Raw genomic sequence first — 20,161 nt, 5'->3', positions numbered from 1 at the left:
CGTAACCTTTTTACAGCATTGTGGTATAAAGATGATTGAATGTTGACTTTGTGTTATTGTGCCAAAATTTGCTCTCCTCTTTGAATTACCAGACTGCTAAAACTATAATGATGATAAATGGTAAAGATACGTTATCTTTACCATTTATCATCATTATAGTTTTAACAGCCTTCACTGACATACCTGTAATAAAACTTGAGTATTAAGGATAATTAAGTTCTCCAAATCCTCAAGAAAGAGGCATTCACGTAATACACCAGTGCTCCTGTAATTCTGACCACAATGACCTCATTTGTTTCGGTATACATTCTCAGGCTTAAATTGTTGTTTAAGAGTAAGTCCACCCAAGCTAATCTATTGATCGTTGCATGCTATATCTGCACCTTGTGCAATACAGTACATCTCTATACACATTTGAGGATGTGGTATCACAGTTGTATAAGGTCAGAAATGTGACAGACCTAAATCTTTAAACCCACAGGTCGATGCAGTAGTGTTTGTCCTTCACATGCCATTTCATTGCAGCAGCTCTTAAAGAGGTTAAACATCACTGAGCTGCACCTCATTACAGAGCTAAATATTTGCTCCTTAGAGGAAGGAAAGCACAGACCAGCAGATATTCATTTCTGAGTCTCCCAGCAGGGTGTGTGGGTGAGCTTACTGTGTAGTGATGTATCATCAGTGCCCTGAGTGGGAGAGATAGTGTCACATAATTAAACATGTAGTTCAGTGTGTGGGTACATTGTTGCTGCCAACTTTTATTCTGAAGTGCATTACAGAATTAAGGCCTTCATAAATAATTCAGAGTCAGAATGCTGCAGCAACTGGGATTAATGTATAACGTAGGCTTTCTTCAAGATTCAGAAGTTAGAGGAATTAATTCAGTTAATGTGCAGGGTAAGAACTTTATCACCAGGATGTGAATGTTGGTGTGTTTCAGGTGGAGCAGTCTAAAGTGCTGATCAAGGAAGGAGGGGTCCAGCTGACACTCACCATTGTCGATACACCAGGGTTTGGAGATGCGGTGGACAACAGCAACTGGTGAGGAATGCTCTGCTAATCATCTTTTTTTCCAGAAAGTATGTCGTTTTGATCTAATGTTTTCCTGCGATCCAGTTGGCAGCCTGTGATAAACTACATTGACAGCAAATGTGAGGACTTCCTGAATGCAGAGTCAAGGGTGAACCGCAGATCCATGCCAGACAACAGAGTCCACTGCTGCCTATACTTCATTGCGCCCTCTGGGCATGGGTAGGTGCTACATGACATGAAAGTGAGGTACAGTAGTTGTAAGTCAGTTGGTCAAGCTGAGTAAACACAAACCTATCACCTCTTACCACCTCAAAAAGTTATGGCATAAGTGTTAGTAAACTTTCTGGACACATAATAAACATTGGTCTAATATTTACTCTCCTACCCACTTCTCAGAACAATCTCTGGCTCTGGAGCTGCTAAATTCTCCACTGTTTTCATCATCGCTCACCGACTTTCTTTCTCTGCTGCATGTTTGGTGCTCGGGAGTTAGCTTAAAATCTGTAGACAGCAGCTGCCTGCTGCTAGAAACCATACTGATAAAACCAGAGACAGTAAAGTTGCGGGTCCGAAAACCAAAATAATAAACTATAATAATAATAATTGAGGTCAATTAAACTAGAATAGACTTTACAAGCAGAAGATGGCAGATGGGAGGTTGGTTTTGTTCTCATCTATTTGGTACTAACTGCCTGCACAGGCTCAAATGACTGTGCTATGCCAGTACAATCAGTTTGATCCAGTCTTAAAGTCCAACCATAACCTGCAGGTCCCTTGCCCTGTCTTTGGTTTAGAGACCTCCTACTCTGCTCCTTATCCATAACTGATCATAATGTTGTGTGTTTGAGCCATAGACATGGAAGCAGGCAGCTAGTGTTTGCAACCCACAAAAGGGTTATGTAACAACGTTCTGCTCATGCTCAGCAGAGTTCTGTTCTCATCACTGAATCACCCTATCAGAGTGGAGGCTCAGTGCAGCTCTCAGAGGCAGGGCTCTTATCTTGCAGTGTCTCAGAAAGTGTGTTTGTTTATTCACTTAGCATCACTAGAACATTACCTTTTTCTCAAGATGGGTGCAACACAATACTGAGTTCAAATGTGAAGTTCCATCCAATCAGGCTTTATGATGGATACCTAAATCTTACATAGGTCTAATCCCTGGATTCTCTATAAATCAGATTATGCTGCACCAAGGTTAGTAGTATATTTAGTTTATTGCTTCTCTTTGTATTTGACAGCTATATACGATAATGACTGTCTAATGATTGTCCTACTTCTTGTGTATTCCTGGATTGTTGATTTTTAAACTATCAAATTCAAACTAACTACTAAGACGCAAGAATATTTAATTTCTTGTGAGTAATCACATATTTGTTCTTTGGGTAAGTATTTGGTTTAGAGTCACCAACCTGACCCTATCCTTATGAAGTTACTCATGCACACACTCCCTAGTCTACAGTTCACTGATCTAGTTGTCCACTGACCTGTTTTGTTGCCCCTCTTGTATTTCTGCATTCCTGGAAAGAGTAACTCATCCCTTTTACCAACACATATTACACACATACCTTTACAGAATCATGTCTCCACCTAGCATGTGTCACATGAATACTGCATTTACAATATTCAGTCATGTATGTACACCTGTTTTTACATATTTCTTTCCCATTTTGCAGCACATACTCATCTACACACTGCAACACCAGCAGACAGCCAACTGACCTCATGGCTGATCAAAGCTCTCAGTCCCATTTCTGGCAAAGCTGGAGACACTATAGGGATATTACAATATACAATCAATATTACAACAATATTACAATTCCTTCTTAAGTTAACAGTTATCAATACTCATTTAAATGCATTTAATATGAGGTAAGCATTCTGATGGAAGACCATTCTTTATGTTAGATGATGTCTAACCCATGACTGTGCCCCACAGCGGGTGTAAGGCTGTACTGGCATAAACCTGCAGGGCCCCATTACAGCCTTAACCTACAGCACATTTAACCTGATTTAAAACTGCTTTTAATTCCTACTCTCACCCCAACAAAGAGCAAATACTCATTGTGGGCTGAGCTAGCCTCATCCCTACATCATATCTGCTTAGGCTAAGCTTCGGTGAATGGCATGGCCCAGAGTACTCCAGCTTTTATCTCATTAAAGCAAACTTGAACCCGACCCTGGCAGAGCAGAGCAGATACTTTACCTTTACACACATATCCAACACAACAGAACACTGAACTTTTGTTGGCTTGTTGATAATTCTGGCAAAATTATTGAATGTACTGTTGCTTGTAATTCTTGCAATTATCTCTCTGTCTCGTTTAAGACTGAAGCCACTGGACATCGAGTTCATGAAGAGACTCCACGATAAAGTCAATGTCATCCCTCTTATTGCTAAAGCTGACACCCTGACCCCTGAGGAGTGCCAGCTGTTTAAAAAACAGGTACTTGTGTTGTGACCACTTTTACTATGGTTGCTCTTCATTTGTGCTGCAGCGGGGCATGTGTTATATACTGTGACACTCAGCTTATATACAGCTTACTGTAGGTACTATGTGCATCCACTGTGGCTTTGATAGCAAATCAGAAATCAAATCATAGCCCACAGTAATGAATAAAATCAATTAAATAAAATGTACTTGGAAGAATAAATTAAAGAAATTAATTCATGAAAACAGCAATCAATCAAGAAGAAAAAAAATGTGTTTATTCCAAGCAAGAGAAACAAAGAGAGGTTCAGTGCTGCTGTACCACCATACTGTCTTTCATACTGCCTTTATAATTTAATGCAGTTACAATATGAAATAAACAAGCACATTTAAATTATTTGGCAGGGTTGGGGGGTTGATTATGATTCTCATTTTTCATATTTTAGTTGCACACAAATCATTGCTTTTACAAGCACCAGGAAATCAGTAGGCCAGTTTTATTTTTTTTTTCTTGACCTAATTTTATGTTCATGAGAGAAGCTGTATGTAGTATACTCTACAGTATATCAGATTAAAAATGAGTGCTCACACAGAAGTTATCTTTGTAATTGTTGCAAACTGTGACTTGAGCTGCTGTGTTTACCACGTTAAACATATGTAACTAAATATATGGAACACAATGTGCCATTGTAACAGATTATAATAATTTATTTGGCACAGCCACTTGTGTGATGGGAAATGCAGTATCTTCAGTCAGTATTGTTAAGTTTTGGCTTTCCTCTGAGGATCCACAAGCAGTACAATGATGTGAGAGAGACTCTATGACACCTCATGGCCAAAAGGAGAACTGGAAGTTGAGCTTTAAGAGACCGGTAGTTTAAAAATACTGCATTGCTACCACAACATATACATCAGAGTGCTGCAAACATGCTGCAAAGAAAAATGTGGACACTGAATGCCTACATCTGAATGTATGTCTCAATACAGAGATAGAAAGTGCTGTTACAGTCCAACCTAACCACAATAAAACAGTTTGCACATGTGGCTTCTTATTAAAGAAATATGTTATTTAAAGAACCTTAGAGGCATTGGCAGGACCTTTGACATTACCAACCTAGCTGTGTCATCTTCATTCCCTCCTATATGCTGAGCTAAGCTAAAAACAAAGGAAACAATAAGATTATAAACCCAAGAGGGGAATCAAAATTAGAGATACATATAGTAAGTATACAGATTTACAGTGTATGTGCTTATTACATATTTCTGATTGTTCTCTCTCTTCCTCAGATAATGAAAGAGATACAGGAGCACAAAATTAAAATTTATGAATTTCCAGACACGGAGGATGATGAGGACAACAAGCTCATCCGAAAGATCAAGGTAACACACAGTCCTGTTAGTAATATAGAACTTGACTAAAGTGCTTCTTATTGATCTGAGCAGGAGACAGATAAATGGTCACAGACAGAAAAAGGCCAGTCTGTCCTCTGGCCTGTCTCCAACCCCTGCAGCTGCATCTGTCCCATTGCTCCATGACTGTCACCCTAATTAATCACTCCCTTTATAGACAAGCTCATTAAAGATCTTTCAGTTGAACTAGCATGGATCACTTGTGGGGGCAAAATGCACTGCTAAAATCTTTGGCTTTGTATTTATACTGGTGAACATTTACATTGAATTATACTGTTAAACAGAAGGATAAATATATAAGTAAATTAAAATAAGAAACACGGTTCAGTGACCTGGAGGGTATTCCAGAAAGGAAGTTTAGTAAAACGTCAGAGTAGTTTAACCTGAAGTTTTCTGTTCCAGAAACAGCGATCATTTGAACTCTATGCCAGTTCCCTCTCCTTTGCTGCTGCAGCTGTGTTGCTTTTCTTTTGAAAAATGTGTTTGTGTTCAAGACCACACAAGGACCCACCGCAGAACTGGTGCACACAGTCAACTCAGAGTTCATCAACTCAGAGTTGAAATTGTGTTAAACCTGCTTTCTGGAATATATCCCAAGAGACAGGAATTTTAATGTTAAAATACTAATAAACATAAAAAAAACAGCCTGGTGTGTCCTGTGAGTGGCTTCAGGAAGTGACCAGTGACCCATCCTGACAGGACAGAATGCAGCAGGGTTTTTGCAGTCAAAGAAAGTTGTGTTTGTCTCCCTGATCCAGGAGAAGATGCCCCTGGCAGTAGTTGGCAGCAATGTGGTGATTGAAGTGAACGGCAAGAAGGTCAGAGGTCGCCAGTACCCATGGGGTGTAGCAGAAGGTAGGTTCACTCAGGTCCTCTGCTAAAGGAAGAACACAAACTCAATTTTTTCAGACAGCTAGAAAAAAACTAGAAAATTCACTAGAAAGAAAATGTGGACACTATAAAAAGTTTATGAGAAGAAACGTAAGCTTTTTTTCTCTAGGTTCTTAAGAAAACCATGTGACACTACATGCTGTTTGTCATTGAAGCTTGGTCAGGGGCGAGGCTGAAGCACATTTGTGTTTTTGATGTGTTTGAGAATGACAGCACAGTAGTCTGTTGTTGGAGCGGATGACGCATGATATTCCCAAGAGTGTGGGAAACAGTGCATGACAGTGACCCCTGTATTCACTAAATGTATTAACTACCAGGTAAATACAGTAACTTGTTAAAAGGCAAACAAGGAGATGCTGCAAATGGGACTACCATTATAAGTTTCACTGATTGTTCAAGTGGGTGGGTCTTATTGCTGGGATTTACTCAGTGCGCTTTATCCTGTCCTTGTTGGCCCCCGTTTTGGCAGGATTCATGTTGGACTTAAGTAAGTCTACACCTCGGTTTTCTGTATCTGCACAGTGGCCAGCAGGTCTTGAAGTAGTAAGTAAAATACCCTTTATGTATTAGGGTGTTCACACTGTTTAACTGTAGTTTGTTATGCCAGTCATAATTAACAGTTTTTGTCACCCAACCTTCATCGAGGTGCTTCTGCATTTAGCATCTTTTTATTTGTGAAGAGGAAGAAAAAGCCCTCACCACCACCACATGGACAGGTTCCCACCACAGTCCTTCCAGCTGTTCCCCATCAAACTCAATTAGCAGTGTCCACTGGTGCGAAGTTAGGGATCATACACAGCATCTTCTAGTTAGAAGGGTGAGGATAGCAGCATCCTGATGAAGTCCTCTGGCAAGTGAATAGCAGCATTCTCTTGGATAAAGTTCATCACTATTTACACCCACCACGGGCCATCAGTAGGACACACTGTCTTTTTTATACGGGATGTTCAAGTCTTTAACAGTAACATTTTGGGGCATTTGTTTGGTTTTGTTAGATAGCAGTAGTAAGGAGATGACAGGAGAGGAGTGACAGAAATGCAGCAGTGGTCCCCACTGGCAACTTTGCAGTTCATTTGTGTCTTAAGCCAAAAGCCACTGAGGTACCGTGGGATAATTTCAAAATGACAATTATGAAGTTATCTGGCAGTTACTACATTGTTACCTTATATATCCACCCTTTATCCCTTCTACACAAACAAACCCCGCTGCACACAGACCTCCTGCTAGTGTCGATCTTGACCCTGATAGGGATTCTGGAAAAGGAGGACAGAAATGTTGTGTTATGGGATTTGTATTTTGTATAGCAGCAAGCACTGACTGACCAAACTGACTTGACGTTACGTTTTCACCACAATGAACTGTTGTTGCCGTTATTGGTGTTTGCCTTTGTTTTAAAGTCCCCTGAAAGATGATATGCTGCATATATCTTATATAAAGTAATATACCTTTGTTGCTCTGTGGTTGACCATTGATCAGTCTTTCACTTTTTCATTCTTTCTTTTCTCTCTTTTTTCTTTTTGCTTTGTCTATTCTTTTCCATGACTGACAGAGGGCATTTTTGGTAAACAAAACCATCTCTCACTTTATTTCCACCCCCTGATCCCCCTTCCCCCTTTTCTCCGCCCTCAGAGAGTCCCCGAAACTCTCCATCCTTTCTTTCCCTCCACTTTTCTGTTGCTGTGCTGTCTCATCATTAGGCTGATGGTCAAACCAATGCTCTAATCAGACTTGGGCTGAATACATACTAAAACTATGCCAAACAATACATACACATTTTTTTGGAAAGATCATGGATATATATGTTAACATCATATATGATTAAATCCAGAGGAATTTTGACACCAAACTTATTCATGTTTTTCCAGTTTATTGTAGGTGGCAGTGCTCTTTGATAACACTTACTATACACCATGCTGAATGAGACTCTACAGTAGTACTGTCCAAAGTAAGAAGATATTGATGATTGCAACAATTAACAGTATTGTCAGTTAGATTCCTGTGTTTCCTGCTAATATTGCAGGATTTACTCCTGAATGGGACGGTCTACACACCACATGAGAAATACAACCACACATGTAGTATGTTTGGCATTATGGGACCCTAGTTTTATTTTCATAAATACTACAAGAAAGCAACCACAAACCCATTCACAGAAAACGTATTAGTCATCACAGAATTTAGTGTTTCCTACATTATCGAGTTTATAGCTTAGTAGTTTTAAGCACAAATGCTTAACTTATTTTCATATAATTTTATAATAAATTTAAACCATAGCAATATATGGGGATGACTATAGTTTATCACAAATTAATTAGCAACGAATTAAACTAACAATAATAAGAAGTTATGGTAGAGAAATGCCAAATATTCTGGATGTTACAGTTGTTTAGACAGTGCAAAACAAAATTGTACAGCTTTACTACAATCACTTTAAATTACTACAGTGAACTTTTAGAGATGATAACATGTTTGTTGCACTCTTGACATATTAGGTTGCCACATAACACTAAATGTGTAGTACACAAAAAAAATCACACCCACCAAAGGAACGTACAAATTTGAATACCAAAGCAAAATCACAATTTCACTCCTTTATGGATTTTTTTATGGTATTCCTTATGCCTAAGGGACAGTCAGTATCTGCTGTTGTTATTGTCAGTCATCATAGTGTATACTAGGTGTTATCCTGGATCAAAAGACCTGAATCTTTCAAAACCTCACTGAATGTTCACTGTAATTTAGAATTAAAACAATCATACATTTGGCCACCATTTCTGTGTGTTAGAGCAATATTGTACTCAACACAGTAATTACTGAGATCTGGGAATAGGGTGACAAATTTGACAGGGAAATTTACATGAGTAATAAGTAGTAGTACAACTAAATGCGAGCACATCTGAAATGTTGCAAATATTGTCTCAAACACTTTGGGCAATTTCTTTTTTTTTTTTTTTTTTTTTTTTTGGTGTCTTTTAAACAAGCTTAGTTCACCTGGGGGTTTCATTAAGGCCTATACGATCATCTGATTGCTTGTGTTTCTGGCTTCATCAGATATTTTAGAAATATCACTGTGTTCCCAGCTCTCAGCAATCACCTCTGAGACTATAATGTTATTATTATTAGAAATAGGAACGAGGGCCAAAATGACAAAAAGAAGTCCAAGGATATAATGAATAGGAATTACTCTTTAAGGTGCATTTGATATTTACTTGATGAATATCTTCAAATTCCCTGTCTTTCTGGAGTTCTCAAAAGGTTTAAACCTTTTGTCCCAGGTCTGATGCTGTAAAATAGTCATGGAGAAAACTTGGGGCTGTTTGGTGCTGAAGCTCCAGCTGCTATAGAAACATCAATCTAACGCTGTGGTTCCCTTCTTTGCTCCTATGATATGAAATGTAGCAGTGCTGTTCAGTCTCAGTCCTGCTTTTCCACGCGATTCATCTCACTGCATTTTGTTCGAGTTGAATCGGTTGTGTTGGTGCAGGGTGAGAAAGATGTGCAGGCCTCACTGTATCACTGGACCAAGGACTGGGACCCACCATCCTAACATATTGCTTATAGGTTCATGAGCAGTTAATGGTAAGTTAGTGTTTTGCAGAAAGGCATGTAGCAGCTCATTTAAGTCATTGAGACATGTGGCTTTGTATCATAAATTCTCACGCATTAGTATACTTGGAATCTTAATGTAAAACTTTTCATGTTTGCAAAAAAAAAAATTTGCATACACATACACATTTATGCATGTTTCAAATAAGCACATGTGCTCTTAATTCATTAAACCAGTGCAGTCCATCATCATGGCCTAAATAAACACTGCTAGTGATAAGACAATCAGGCTCAAAACACCTGATGAACCAAATGAACAATTTTTCATCATCCTATGTGTCTCTGACAGAAAACTTAAATTGGACATGGATTAAACAAAACACATGAGTGTGCATCAGGTATTTTCTGCCATTCATCAATAAATAGGAGCTGTTTACTATTAGTTATAACCTGTTTTTATCCTATGTCCCTTGACCCCACTTAGCTCTTCTACTTGCTCCCTCCAGCTGTCATGCATAAAACATAATATAACACCCCTTTCCAACCACCACACTCCCTCTTCAAGCCTCTTTAGCCAGTCAGCTTGGACACATGCAGGTTATGGTGTTGCTCCGGGCCAAATCTGGGCTGAATCTGGGCCAAACATGGGCAGATTCTGGGTCCAAACTGGGCCAAGTCTGAGCCATAATAAACCCAGCTGCTCCAGACCCAGATTTAGGCCATGCTGGGTGCAGACAGTAACTGAAAAACCGTACCCCTCCCCTCCGTCAGAGCTCCCTCCTCTAGAAGAGACAGGAGGTCAATGGCTGGCTTGGGAGGCCAAGGGGCAGGACTGCTTAAGTTTCATCAATGGTAAGGTGTCCTCATTATTCCCTCCCCTGATGATCACTGACTCCCAGTGGGGTGGAGACTAACCATTAAGGAGCTGCATATTTGATGAAGAGGAGGTTGGAGATCGACCACACATTTCCTCAGTAGCAGTTTATCTGCAGTACTTTTCCAGAATCCCATCTGCTTGTGTAACAATGTCTTTGTTGTTGAGATGAAGACTGACAATCATATAACTGTACCATGTTGAAACAAGACCAGTTCTGTTTTCCATTGTCTGACCAAGTAATCTTGTTTGTTCTAACTATGTGGCGTTTGTGGGTCCTACAGTGACAGGCTGTGATCAGATAGGAGGCGCTTTTCTTGTGTTCAAGTGTCAGCTGCACTAATACCACAAAGCAGGACATGGAGAAGAACTCCATTGATTATGATTTGTCATTGTTGTCATTGCAGTTAACTTACCAGCACAACAAATCAACAGTATTGAAAAGAATTATCATCAAACATTGCAGCTCCTCTTAGCTGTATACAGCACTCTTATTTCTTTCAGCATGTTGTTTTGATTGTATGGGCACAGGTTTACTGATAACCACTCTCATCAGTATTGTTTTCAGTAGCAACAGAAAGCTGGTTTCAGGAAAAAGGTGACTTAATGTGGTGACTTTGTTTAATGTAGTGGAGCATTGATCACTTACACCAACACACAACTCCAGATGAATGTTAATGGTGCACTTTGTTTGTAGAAGGATCAATTGGAAACAGTTTGCTAAGGTGTTTTGTCATAACAGATTCAGAGTTGGGTTAGTAGGCCACAGTTTTTAGGCTGTCGTGTGTTTGGTGACGTGTCCTCCCCTCTGCAGGTGTTCATCTGACATCAGCGACCACAAGTCCTCCTGGTTCGAATTTTATCTTTAAAGTGTTGGGAGTCTTTAAAGCAGGGCTGGTTAAGTTTTGATAATAATCTGTCTTAAAAATGAAATGTTGAATTCCTATGCAATAGACCTAGTGGTGATGTCACAACCTATTCTAGTCTGCAGTCTATTCCACATGACAGAAAATGTTTCTAAATAGGATTTAGGAAATTAATTTAGAAAATAGAACGGCACAGCAGAAGTAGGCAGTAGAGTTGTTTGCTATTTCAGTGCTCATATTAAATCCATCCTATGTGATCATAGCCTGACTTATCTTTGCCCTTTGTTTTGTTTTGCCCTTGCTACTACAACTGATCATGTACTACATCTTATTTACTAATTCACTTTAAATACTGGCTGCACCTGAAAAGACCTTGCTCTTAGTGTCTCTCCCTTTGTATAACTGATGGATGAATGGACTGTTCTGTAGTAATTATGTGCTTAAACCACAAGGTCTCCATAAGGAATAATATCAATTTTAATTTTGTGGTGATTTGCTTATATTTTTTTTTTTCTTGTTTTCTGTGTCACCAATATAGGTTTGATCATGTAAATAACACACAGTTATTAATTACAGTTGCACTGATTTTACTCACCAAAAACAAAATAACCCATGTTTCTCAGGACTGCTTCTGTGTATAGGCAGGGATAAACCACAGAAGTTGATTTCATTTCAGTTATTTAGCACCTGTACAGCAGTTGCGTTGCATGTGCAAATATCTGTAGCAGCTCACATATTCATGCTTGCAATGCTTTTGAAGCTCAGTTTCCCATGAGACTAGATAATGACTATTATAAGTAGTACTATAAGAAGTGTTCTTGTTAAATAATTTTAGTATCTATGTGTCTCTTCCCCTCCCTCTCCATCTTCCACTTGCTCCCTATGTTTTTTCAGTGGAAAATGGGGAACACTGCGACTTTACTGTGCTCCGCAACATGCTGATCAGGTGAGACAGTTGCTTAGTTTGCTTTGCTTAATGTTGAATGTTTATTTCCCAAACTTAATCTCATGAGGATTTCCCACAGCCAAATGCATTATACAGTACTGTTTCAGAAGCCAAGGTAGTACAAAGTGAAAGTTGACCTGTGTGTTTAACTTGTTAGCCTCTTTTGCTTGTTTGTTTATGAATAACTTGGTGTGTTTGTTCTGTCCTACACCTTCCATAGGACCCACATGCAGGATCTAAAGGACGTCACCAACAATGTCCACTACGAGAACTACCGCAGCAAGAAACTTGCTGCTGTCACCTGTAATGGAGTCGACACCTCCAAGACTAAAGGACAGCTTACTAAGTAAGACCTCAATCACTGAAAAAAAAATGAACAATTATATTAAAAAAAATCTGCTAAAATACACGGAGGAAAAAAATGCCTGCACACTCATCATACACCTTGTATCCCTGTGGTTTTTATTAACGTCCTGTATCCACTGGTCTGACTTCCCTGTCCTGTTAATATCCTTTCCACAATGAACAGGAGTCCCCTGGCACAGATGGAGGAGGAGCGGAGGGAGCATGTGATGAAAATGAAGAAGATGGAGGCAGAAATGGAACAAGTCTTTGAAATGAAGGTTAAAGAGAAGAAGCAGAAACTGAAGGATTCGGAGGCCGAGGTGGGTTTGAGCATTTGTATGCATTGTTCACTTGTGATGCAAGGACAGACAGTAAACTAAACACTAAACGACACATTAACGACAACCATGAAATAAAGGTTTAATAAAAAGAGATCATAACTCAAGGTCTTCTGGAGCTTTACACTATAGAAATGTGCTCACCTGTCATGGAAAATTAGCATGTACACCTTATGGCAACTGAATAAACTCCATCCATTGATGTTGACAGTGGGGTGTGGTCAGATGCTCTACTGTAAATAGGTTTGAGTGTGGGGGTTTTTTTTTTTATGTTAACCAAATTTGATTTAAGTTTGAATCTGGATGTTCAAGTCAGTTCATGTTCAGGATTAACAGGTCTGCCCCCAGCTGCAGAGAAAAGGTTACTAACCAAACGAAAATAAAGACAAGTGGAAGAGTTGGGGCTGTTAAAAATTCCTAAGCCTATGAAATGGCTCAGAACAGAAAAGTGAGATCAAAAATTACTCCTGTAAGTACATGAACAGCTGATAGTTTAGTAAATACACGTGATTAAAATGGAACACCAACTCGCCGTGTGTTACATAAATATTCCTTACAAAATTAGTAATAAAAAAATAGCCTAGTTCTAATTTTGTTGAGCTGAAACATGTACAGTAGCCGTTCCTTTGACTTTCCTGTCTTTGTGTTTGAGGTTGAGTCGATCTAATGTTGTGCTCCTCAGCTGGAGCGACGCCACGAGCAAATGAAGAGGAACCTAGAGGCCCAGTACAAAGAGCTGGAGGAGAAAAGACGAGTCTTTGAGGAAGAGAAGGCCAACTGGGAGGCCCAGCAGAGAATCCTTGAGCAGCAGAAACTGGATGCCTCCAAGTCAGTAACGCTCCTTACACAACCTTGATATAAACAGGTAGCCTGATTGTGATCAAATTCTGTCAAAAGAGGCCCGAGTAATGAAAAACAGCCTGCCAAAAATGACAGGAGAAAAACAATAGAAGCACATAACATAAAAAGAAGATGTCCAGACATAACATAGCATAGATATATTCAGTAAAAATATGCCTGTGGGCCATGCATTACCTAGAATAGAGAGGAACATTATTTCTGGAAAGGCTCTTACTTCTATATTCTTTATGAATAGGTCCACACCATTTATTCAATTTGGACCACAGAAAATATTGTCTTTTAATTCTGGTTCAGTTAATGTAACTTTCATTGAACCACAGCGACTGTTGCCACAGGTTACCATTACAGGTCATGTCTTAACAAATGTTAAGACATGACAGAATAGCAGAAGTAGAAAAAAAAAGTCCATCTAAAGCTTGTAAATATTAGCTATGATTAGCCACCCTAAGCTATTGCTCATACAAGAGCGCAAGTACCATGAACATAAACGTTTTTACTTCTTCAGCAGAGTCAAGAATGCCACCTAATGCTAGTAAAAAAAAAATGTATGACTTATAGTCCTGAAAATACGGTATAAGAAAATAAAACTAATGGAATTTAAATTGGACAAAAGAAACTTTTCATGTGTTTTATTGCTGCTGTGTTTTTATGTTGTGTTGCTATTAAGAAAGTCAAATAATGTTCTCTTGGTTCTTACCTTATTTTTCACACAGGACGATGGAAAAGAACAAGAAGAAAGGAAAAATCTTTTGAAGAGGGACGCAACCTGTTCCGTCAGTGTTACATGTTAATTTTTTCTTCATCCTTTGAAGATTGCATCTACTGTGGCCCTCAGAACACACGAACACACACACACACACTGACATAACACTCAACATATTCATAGCATTTTTCCGTGTCACATAATATGCAACACATATGCAATGGATGCCATTCACACACAGATACACATATGCAAATGCCCATGCCTCTCTCTCTGCAGGGTTTCACTGTGTTTATTTTCTTGTTCTTAGGGAACGCATGTGCTTGTCAAACTCTACTTTCCTATTTTCTGACAAAGGGGAGAAGCCCGAGTTCCTCTGAGCTTACAGAACACATGGCAGAGCCCATTCATAACCATCTGCACACTTATAGTAGTCGTATGTTCTCTGGATATTCATAGTTATGCAGATAGACGTAATGTCCCCGTCCTCAATGCTTTTTCTTTTGTTGTTATCAAAAATGTAACAAGTGTATACCCACTTAAACACTCAGTCATGAAGGCCTCCTGTGTTTCGAGGAGGAGTGTAACTGAATCAGGTGGCAGCTGTGGAGGGAGAACTCAGGTGGAATCGAGGCCCAGTCACGCCAAGAAGACAAAATAAATCAGCGAGTCCCTGTGAAATATGTGACATAGTGACTGCTTGTAGGGACAGGTAGTGAAGTACTGATGCTTTTGAGCTAACTGTTAATATACAAGCAAGCCAGGTACATGTTAGCGCTATCCAAAGACAATAGCTTTTTGAACGTCATTATTTTCTCAGTAGTGAGAGATTTTCTCCCCTCTCCCATGTCTCAGGATTCTACATGTCATTCAGTAAAGGTGAGGAAAAAGCTCTTGAAGGAGTTTGCAATGTGTTAATTAACAAACTAACAGTCGCTCAAGTCAGTGGTACAAATACTGCTGTGAATAAAGCAACACATTTGCTTATTAAACTTACTATCCTGTTAAAAGCAAAAAATGTTTTTATTTTTAAATAAAATAGTCAGTTTGTTAATGGAACATTTGTCTTGTTGGCAGATGTCTTTTAAATAAAACAGTAACTTAGCTAACAGGCCCATTTGTATACAGTAGTTAGCAAATAATGCCTTTTTAGAAAAAAAAAAAAAAAACATAGCATTCCTATAAGGGAAGTAATTTTACTAAACTTACTGTCCTATTCAAAAGACTTATTTGTATCAGCAGCTCCTGTCCTACAACTGCCTATCAAACATTCCTTTTTTATGGAGTAGTAAGAGCTAACAGATACAATTGCTCCCTCTGTTTTCGACTGTCAAGATAACTTGCTATTGGTTGCACACATTCACACTTGCAAAAAGTTTGCAAAACCAAGCTTGACTTGAAAAATGTGCTTAGTTAAACATTTTTAATTGTTTTTAATGCCAGTGTGGCTGGGCCTTTAGACAGGATTTACAGCACAGTGACAGGTGTGTGTAAGAGCAGACGTGTTTTAATAAATGCTCTGTTTGAGGTGATAGATACTGTGTGATCCCACCCATAGAGAAGGAAGGAAAAGAGATAGGAATTGTAATGAGTGTTTCCTGTTTGAATACAATTATGCAAAAGCCTCATCAGTGTTTACAAGTTAACAGGTTACAAATATGTTTTATATTGTGATGTATGTGATGGGTGTTGTCGTAGACCTAAACACTGATGTCCAAATGTTTGTGACATTTTCTGTTAGGGTGAATTGACCAACTATATTTTCTTTCTCACTGGACTCTTAAGAAAGACAACTGTTCGGACATGTTTGCCAATTGAGACACAACTTTGCCTCTTGATTTCACTTCCACAGACAACAAATCATTATCCCTTTGCTTTCTTGTTAAAGACAATATGTAAAGTCCAGGTCTGAGTCTACTCAGAAAGCATTATGTTGTGCAACATGTTTGAACATTTATAATCTTTTCCCAGAGTTGTCATGTTTTATTTTCGTATATTGATGATGGTGATATTAATAATAGTATATATACGGTTGAAAAATGACTCCTTAAATCCCTTCTGGTTACCTTAAAGAACTCACAGATTAATTTGTTATTTTAGTATTCAGACAGCCTGAAGTCTTTATGATGCATTTAAAGCAAAATGCTAAAGGAACAAACCGTACACCTTTAGCATAAAATATTACTGTATGGATTTATTCATGGTGGAAATGCATATTTTGTGTACATACTGAGGCTACTCAGTGGCCTTTTTGTTTTTTGTTTTGTTTTTTCTGAATATTTTATGCCAGGAATAAAAGCAGAACAGAGCCTAAAGTGTAAACTATATTCCTATGCATTTATACACCCACACACATACATCCAGCTACTATATGCCACACCTTCTCAGGACTGCACCATGATATTTGATGTTCTGTGTAAGTCCACAGAAAATAACATTCTGTGCTCCTACAAGGTAAAAAAGTGACAAAAATTTATTTTTAAATGACCTCACCCCTTCCAGCTTGTATGTTCTTCCTGTGCTTGTGTGGGTTTTCTCCAGGTACTCTGGTTTCCTCCCACAGTCCAAAAACATGTATGTCAGGTTGATTGGTGACTCTAAATTGCCCATAGGAGTGAGTGTGTATGTGGTTTGTCTGTATGTGCTCCAGGTAGGTAGTCACTTAAACACTCAAGATCTTTATGAATTTATTAAAGCTAAAACAGTAATTGTATTTCTAAAAAGGTGTTTGGCATAAAGGAAAACATAAAAATAGCTATTCAGTGACGCCAGGCAATCAGAGAAAACAGCACACAAAGAAGGATATTTTAAAATATAATATAAAGTGATTACAATGTGTTATGCACAAAATGTCCTAAAAAAAAAACTTACTACACAGTTACCACCAATTCCACAAGGGCGAATTATATGCCAATTATGTGGTAATATTATGCTAAAACAGTAACACAAGTAGACAGCATAAGCAGAAGCTGCTCTCATGACAAACCAAGGAGGTGCTTGAGTAGAAGCCATCATTTTATTGAATTGAATAAAGATTTGTTGCTTCAGAACTCAGTTTTTTCATTTTAAGATGTAGGTTGTGCTATTTATGTTTTAAAAGTTATAGTGCCACTTCAAAGGTGACAGCTGTAACTAGCAGCGTGGTTAGCTCTGCAGTTGTGTTAGAATAAGGGTGTGGTTATATTCTTGCGTATTCATAAACAAAAACAAACTGCATCTTACTACAGTTAATTTGTATTAACAAAAGAGTCGCCTTATGCACAACAGACGGTACGAATAGCATAAATACTTCTAATTTCTAAGGCTGATTCTGAGACTAAAATTGTGAATTGTCCTTAAGCGTCTGTCCCCCCTCTGTCCCATGCAGGTGGTTATAGAGTTTTGTTGCAATTTACCTGTGGTACTAGAAAGTACTTGGAGTTTTTGGTATTGCTATTTGTTATTTCCGCCAGTAGGGTGTGCTGAAAAAGCACTGCAGCACTGCTTATGATCTCAAGACCTGGGCTGAACAACATGAAATTTTAGGTGTTTTATTTTCACAATCAGTATGTTTTGTAAAATGAAACTTTAATGATTACAAGTAAGCAAAAACAATGGTCTATGAGTTTAATCAATTAAATGGTTATCACCTATAGGTGCATCGAAATTACATTGCAAGACAAATGATACATTGATATAGTTTTCTGTATTATGGCAGGAGGTGAAGTAGGTGGAGCTGTTCATCTTTAGATCATAGTTATTGATCATTAAAAGTATTCCTGGCCCAGTCCAGGGTCTGGCTCACACAGATCTGTCCTTTGGTTGTGTTGAACCTGCAGAAAAAATGATAACAGAGTCAGTCATGATAGTTGATCTTGGAAAATCATTTTTGGTATCATATTCCCAGATTTTGCTCTAAAGAGAGGGCTTTAAAACACATAATTTTGGTGACTCCTGGTTTCTGATACTAATAAACCTTCATGTTAGAGTGAAGAACAAACATACACAAATGCCTTTTCTGGACATCTGCTGTGAGTCTTGGTGATGGAGAAAATGTGGCTCTTTGGTATTCTTTTTGGAAAGAATCTAAAGCAGCACGATCCAGGTGACATTTCATCTAGTCCATGAGCTGTAAAAAAAAAAAAAGATGATTTAGTGCTGTACATCTTTTTACAGTAACATCAACACAGTTGGTATGTGTATCACTGAACCATAAACAATCAAGGTAACACTTCAGGCAACAACATCAGCAAAAACACAATAATGATTGTGTAAGGCTATTTGCTTTCATTATTACACTGCATAAACCTTTGGGCAGAAATTGTATTGGAACTATAGGTATGTAAAAACAATGCAGTTTAAAAATTAAAAACAGAAATGCAGTAGATGTATAAAACCACCTGTGTATACTTTTATATGCAACTGTATATGTGTATACTGTATGTTGTATGTAATTTACATACATAACAGTGTGACTCGCCTTTATTTGCTCAAAATTAATTTAAAAATATAGAGCCTGCTTATTAATCACTCTTCTGGTGAAATAGCAGTGTTTCCCAACTAAACAGTTTTAACATTAAGTATAAAGAATGACATTTTACAATTGTGTTAAAAAAAAAAAAAGATACTGTGACAAAACATAACTAAAAGCCTTCCATCCAAAATGCTGAATATTAAAATTACATTTCTTTCCAACAAGACTGGCAGACTTACGCCCAGCAATGCAGTAGTAAATGGTGATGAGCAGCAGCACTGCCACTGTACAGTTGAATGGCTTCATGGTGACTTCAGGTTAGAACTGCTGATGCTCCTCTGGTGTTGCTGTTTGAGGTGATCTGATCACTGACTGTCTTGAAGCTGATTATACTATGTTCTCATCTGCATATTCATAACAATTCTGAGAAAAGTACAAATACAATGAGCAATTCTCCGCCTCCAAGCAGTTAACTAGTGTTTTGTGTTTTCAGCCCTCATCCTGCCCATCTTCCTCCTCATACCATGTTAAGCCTCTCCTCACAGTTCAGCAGTAGTCCTCCTTTATCAGTGACCTGAAGCATAGCCTGGTTGCATCTCAGCCACTTCTTCACAATTTGCTTTTGTGTTCATTCATGATTAAGCCTGTGCTTTATAACATACAGTATGTATTTGACTGGCATGAGACCAACAAAGTAAGAGAAAATGTAGTAATGTTCCAAAACCCAAAACATTTCTTAACAGATACCCAGTTGTGTGTATGCACTGTACAGTATGTGCTAGATGTGACTTTATTCAATTGCCAGCATTGGTGAAACAGCTAGATAGATCATTTTTATTATTTCTCTAAGGGAAATTCAGGTAGTCGTGTAGCAAAAGTAATGAGTACTAAATAATAAAAGAAGTCAGTAACAGTCCCGTTCATGTTGGTCTGTCATCTGCCATTGGCTAAGGTGGAGATGAAAGGGGGTTCGAAGATTCACTACCATTTCTTTTGTTTTAGAGGTGTGTGGTAGAAATTTCTTTAAGTTTGAGAGTTGCTAATTCTCAGAAAACAACCACAAGTGTGATGAATCATCTCAGGTTTAATCACAGGCCCGGAGAGGACGTCCTTGCAGAAGTCCTCTCCCGTCTGTGTTAAAAGACCAGTTTATATACATTTTGACAAGAAAGGGGTGGACTAATCTTGAACAGACTCCACGTTTGTTCAGGTACTATCTTCAGTCTTCTTACCATCAAAGAAACAAATTGTTGGCAGTTATTTACAACCCTCTACCCTAAAATACTAAACCAATAAAACAGACAGAACCACATACCATGAAAGGGTCAAGCAAACATTCAGCCCCCACATTGGTTTAAGTTAGTGACCATTTGCTCTGTTGTAAAATCCTCACATTCCCCCCTTTTGACACAAAGTGTCAACACAATTATAATTACCAATCAGAGGAAAAAAACACATTACATTACA

At 38.4% G+C, this 20,161-nt stretch overlaps 2 protein-coding genes across 5 annotated transcripts in view; one reads left to right on the top strand and one right to left on the bottom strand.

The window, feature by feature from the left end:
- Positions 1-16,556, top strand: part of LOC113132494 (septin-7-like) — a 37,948-nt gene extending 21,392 nt beyond the window's left edge. For all 4 annotated transcript variants that reach the window (XM_026310600.1, XM_026310599.1, XM_026310602.1 and 1 more), the window contains exons 4-13: positions 941-1,041; positions 1,117-1,251; positions 3,359-3,476; positions 4,749-4,841; positions 5,630-5,726; positions 11,943-11,994; positions 12,215-12,340; positions 12,524-12,659; positions 13,360-13,505; positions 14,252-16,556. In XM_026310600.1, the coding sequence (XP_026166385.1) occupies positions 941-1,041; positions 1,117-1,251; positions 3,359-3,476; positions 4,749-4,841; positions 5,630-5,726; positions 11,943-11,994; positions 12,215-12,340; positions 12,524-12,659; positions 13,360-13,505; positions 14,252-14,291 (1,044 nt within the window). In that variant the 3' untranslated portion in view covers positions 14,292-16,556. The remainder of the gene's footprint in view (positions 1-940; positions 1,042-1,116; positions 1,252-3,358; positions 3,477-4,748; positions 4,842-5,629; positions 5,727-11,942; positions 11,995-12,214; positions 12,341-12,523; positions 12,660-13,359; positions 13,506-14,251) is intronic.
- Positions 16,557-17,833: 1,277 nt separating this feature from the next.
- LOC113133263 (C-C motif chemokine 4 homolog) lies at positions 17,834-19,072 on the bottom strand. The gene is made up of 3 exons (XM_026311953.1): positions 18,934-19,072; positions 18,226-18,349; positions 17,834-18,053 (listed from the first exon to the last, which is right to left on the bottom strand). Exons 1-3 carry the CDS (start codon positions 18,998-19,000, stop codon positions 17,978-17,980), a joined length of 267 nt encoding a protein of 88 aa, XP_026167738.1. The 5' UTR covers positions 19,001-19,072; the 3' UTR covers positions 17,834-17,977.
- Between the last annotated feature and the right edge of the window lie 1,089 nt (positions 19,073-20,161).

Source organism: Mastacembelus armatus, chromosome 6 (assembly GCF_900324485.2).
Source record: "Mastacembelus armatus chromosome 6, fMasArm1.2, whole genome shotgun sequence".
NCBI lineage: Eukaryota > Metazoa > Chordata > Actinopteri > Synbranchiformes > Mastacembelidae > Mastacembelus > Mastacembelus armatus.
Note: the sequence above shows the minus strand (reverse complement) of the source record. Positions and strands in the feature narration are given on the sequence as shown.

Coding starts and splice junctions, on each gene's coding strand:
- LOC113133263 (XM_026311953.1), bottom strand. CDS start 19,000: ATGAAGCCATTCAACTGTACAGTGGCAGTGCTGCTGCTCATCACCATT. Junction 18,350..18,933: donor TTACTACTGCATTGCTGGGC/GTAAGTCTGCCA, acceptor TTTTTTTTACAG/CTCATGGACTAGATGAAATG. Junction 18,054..18,225: donor TGTCCAGAAAAGGCATTTGT/GTATGTTTGTTC, acceptor TTTTTTCTGCAG/GTTCAACACAACCAAAGGAC.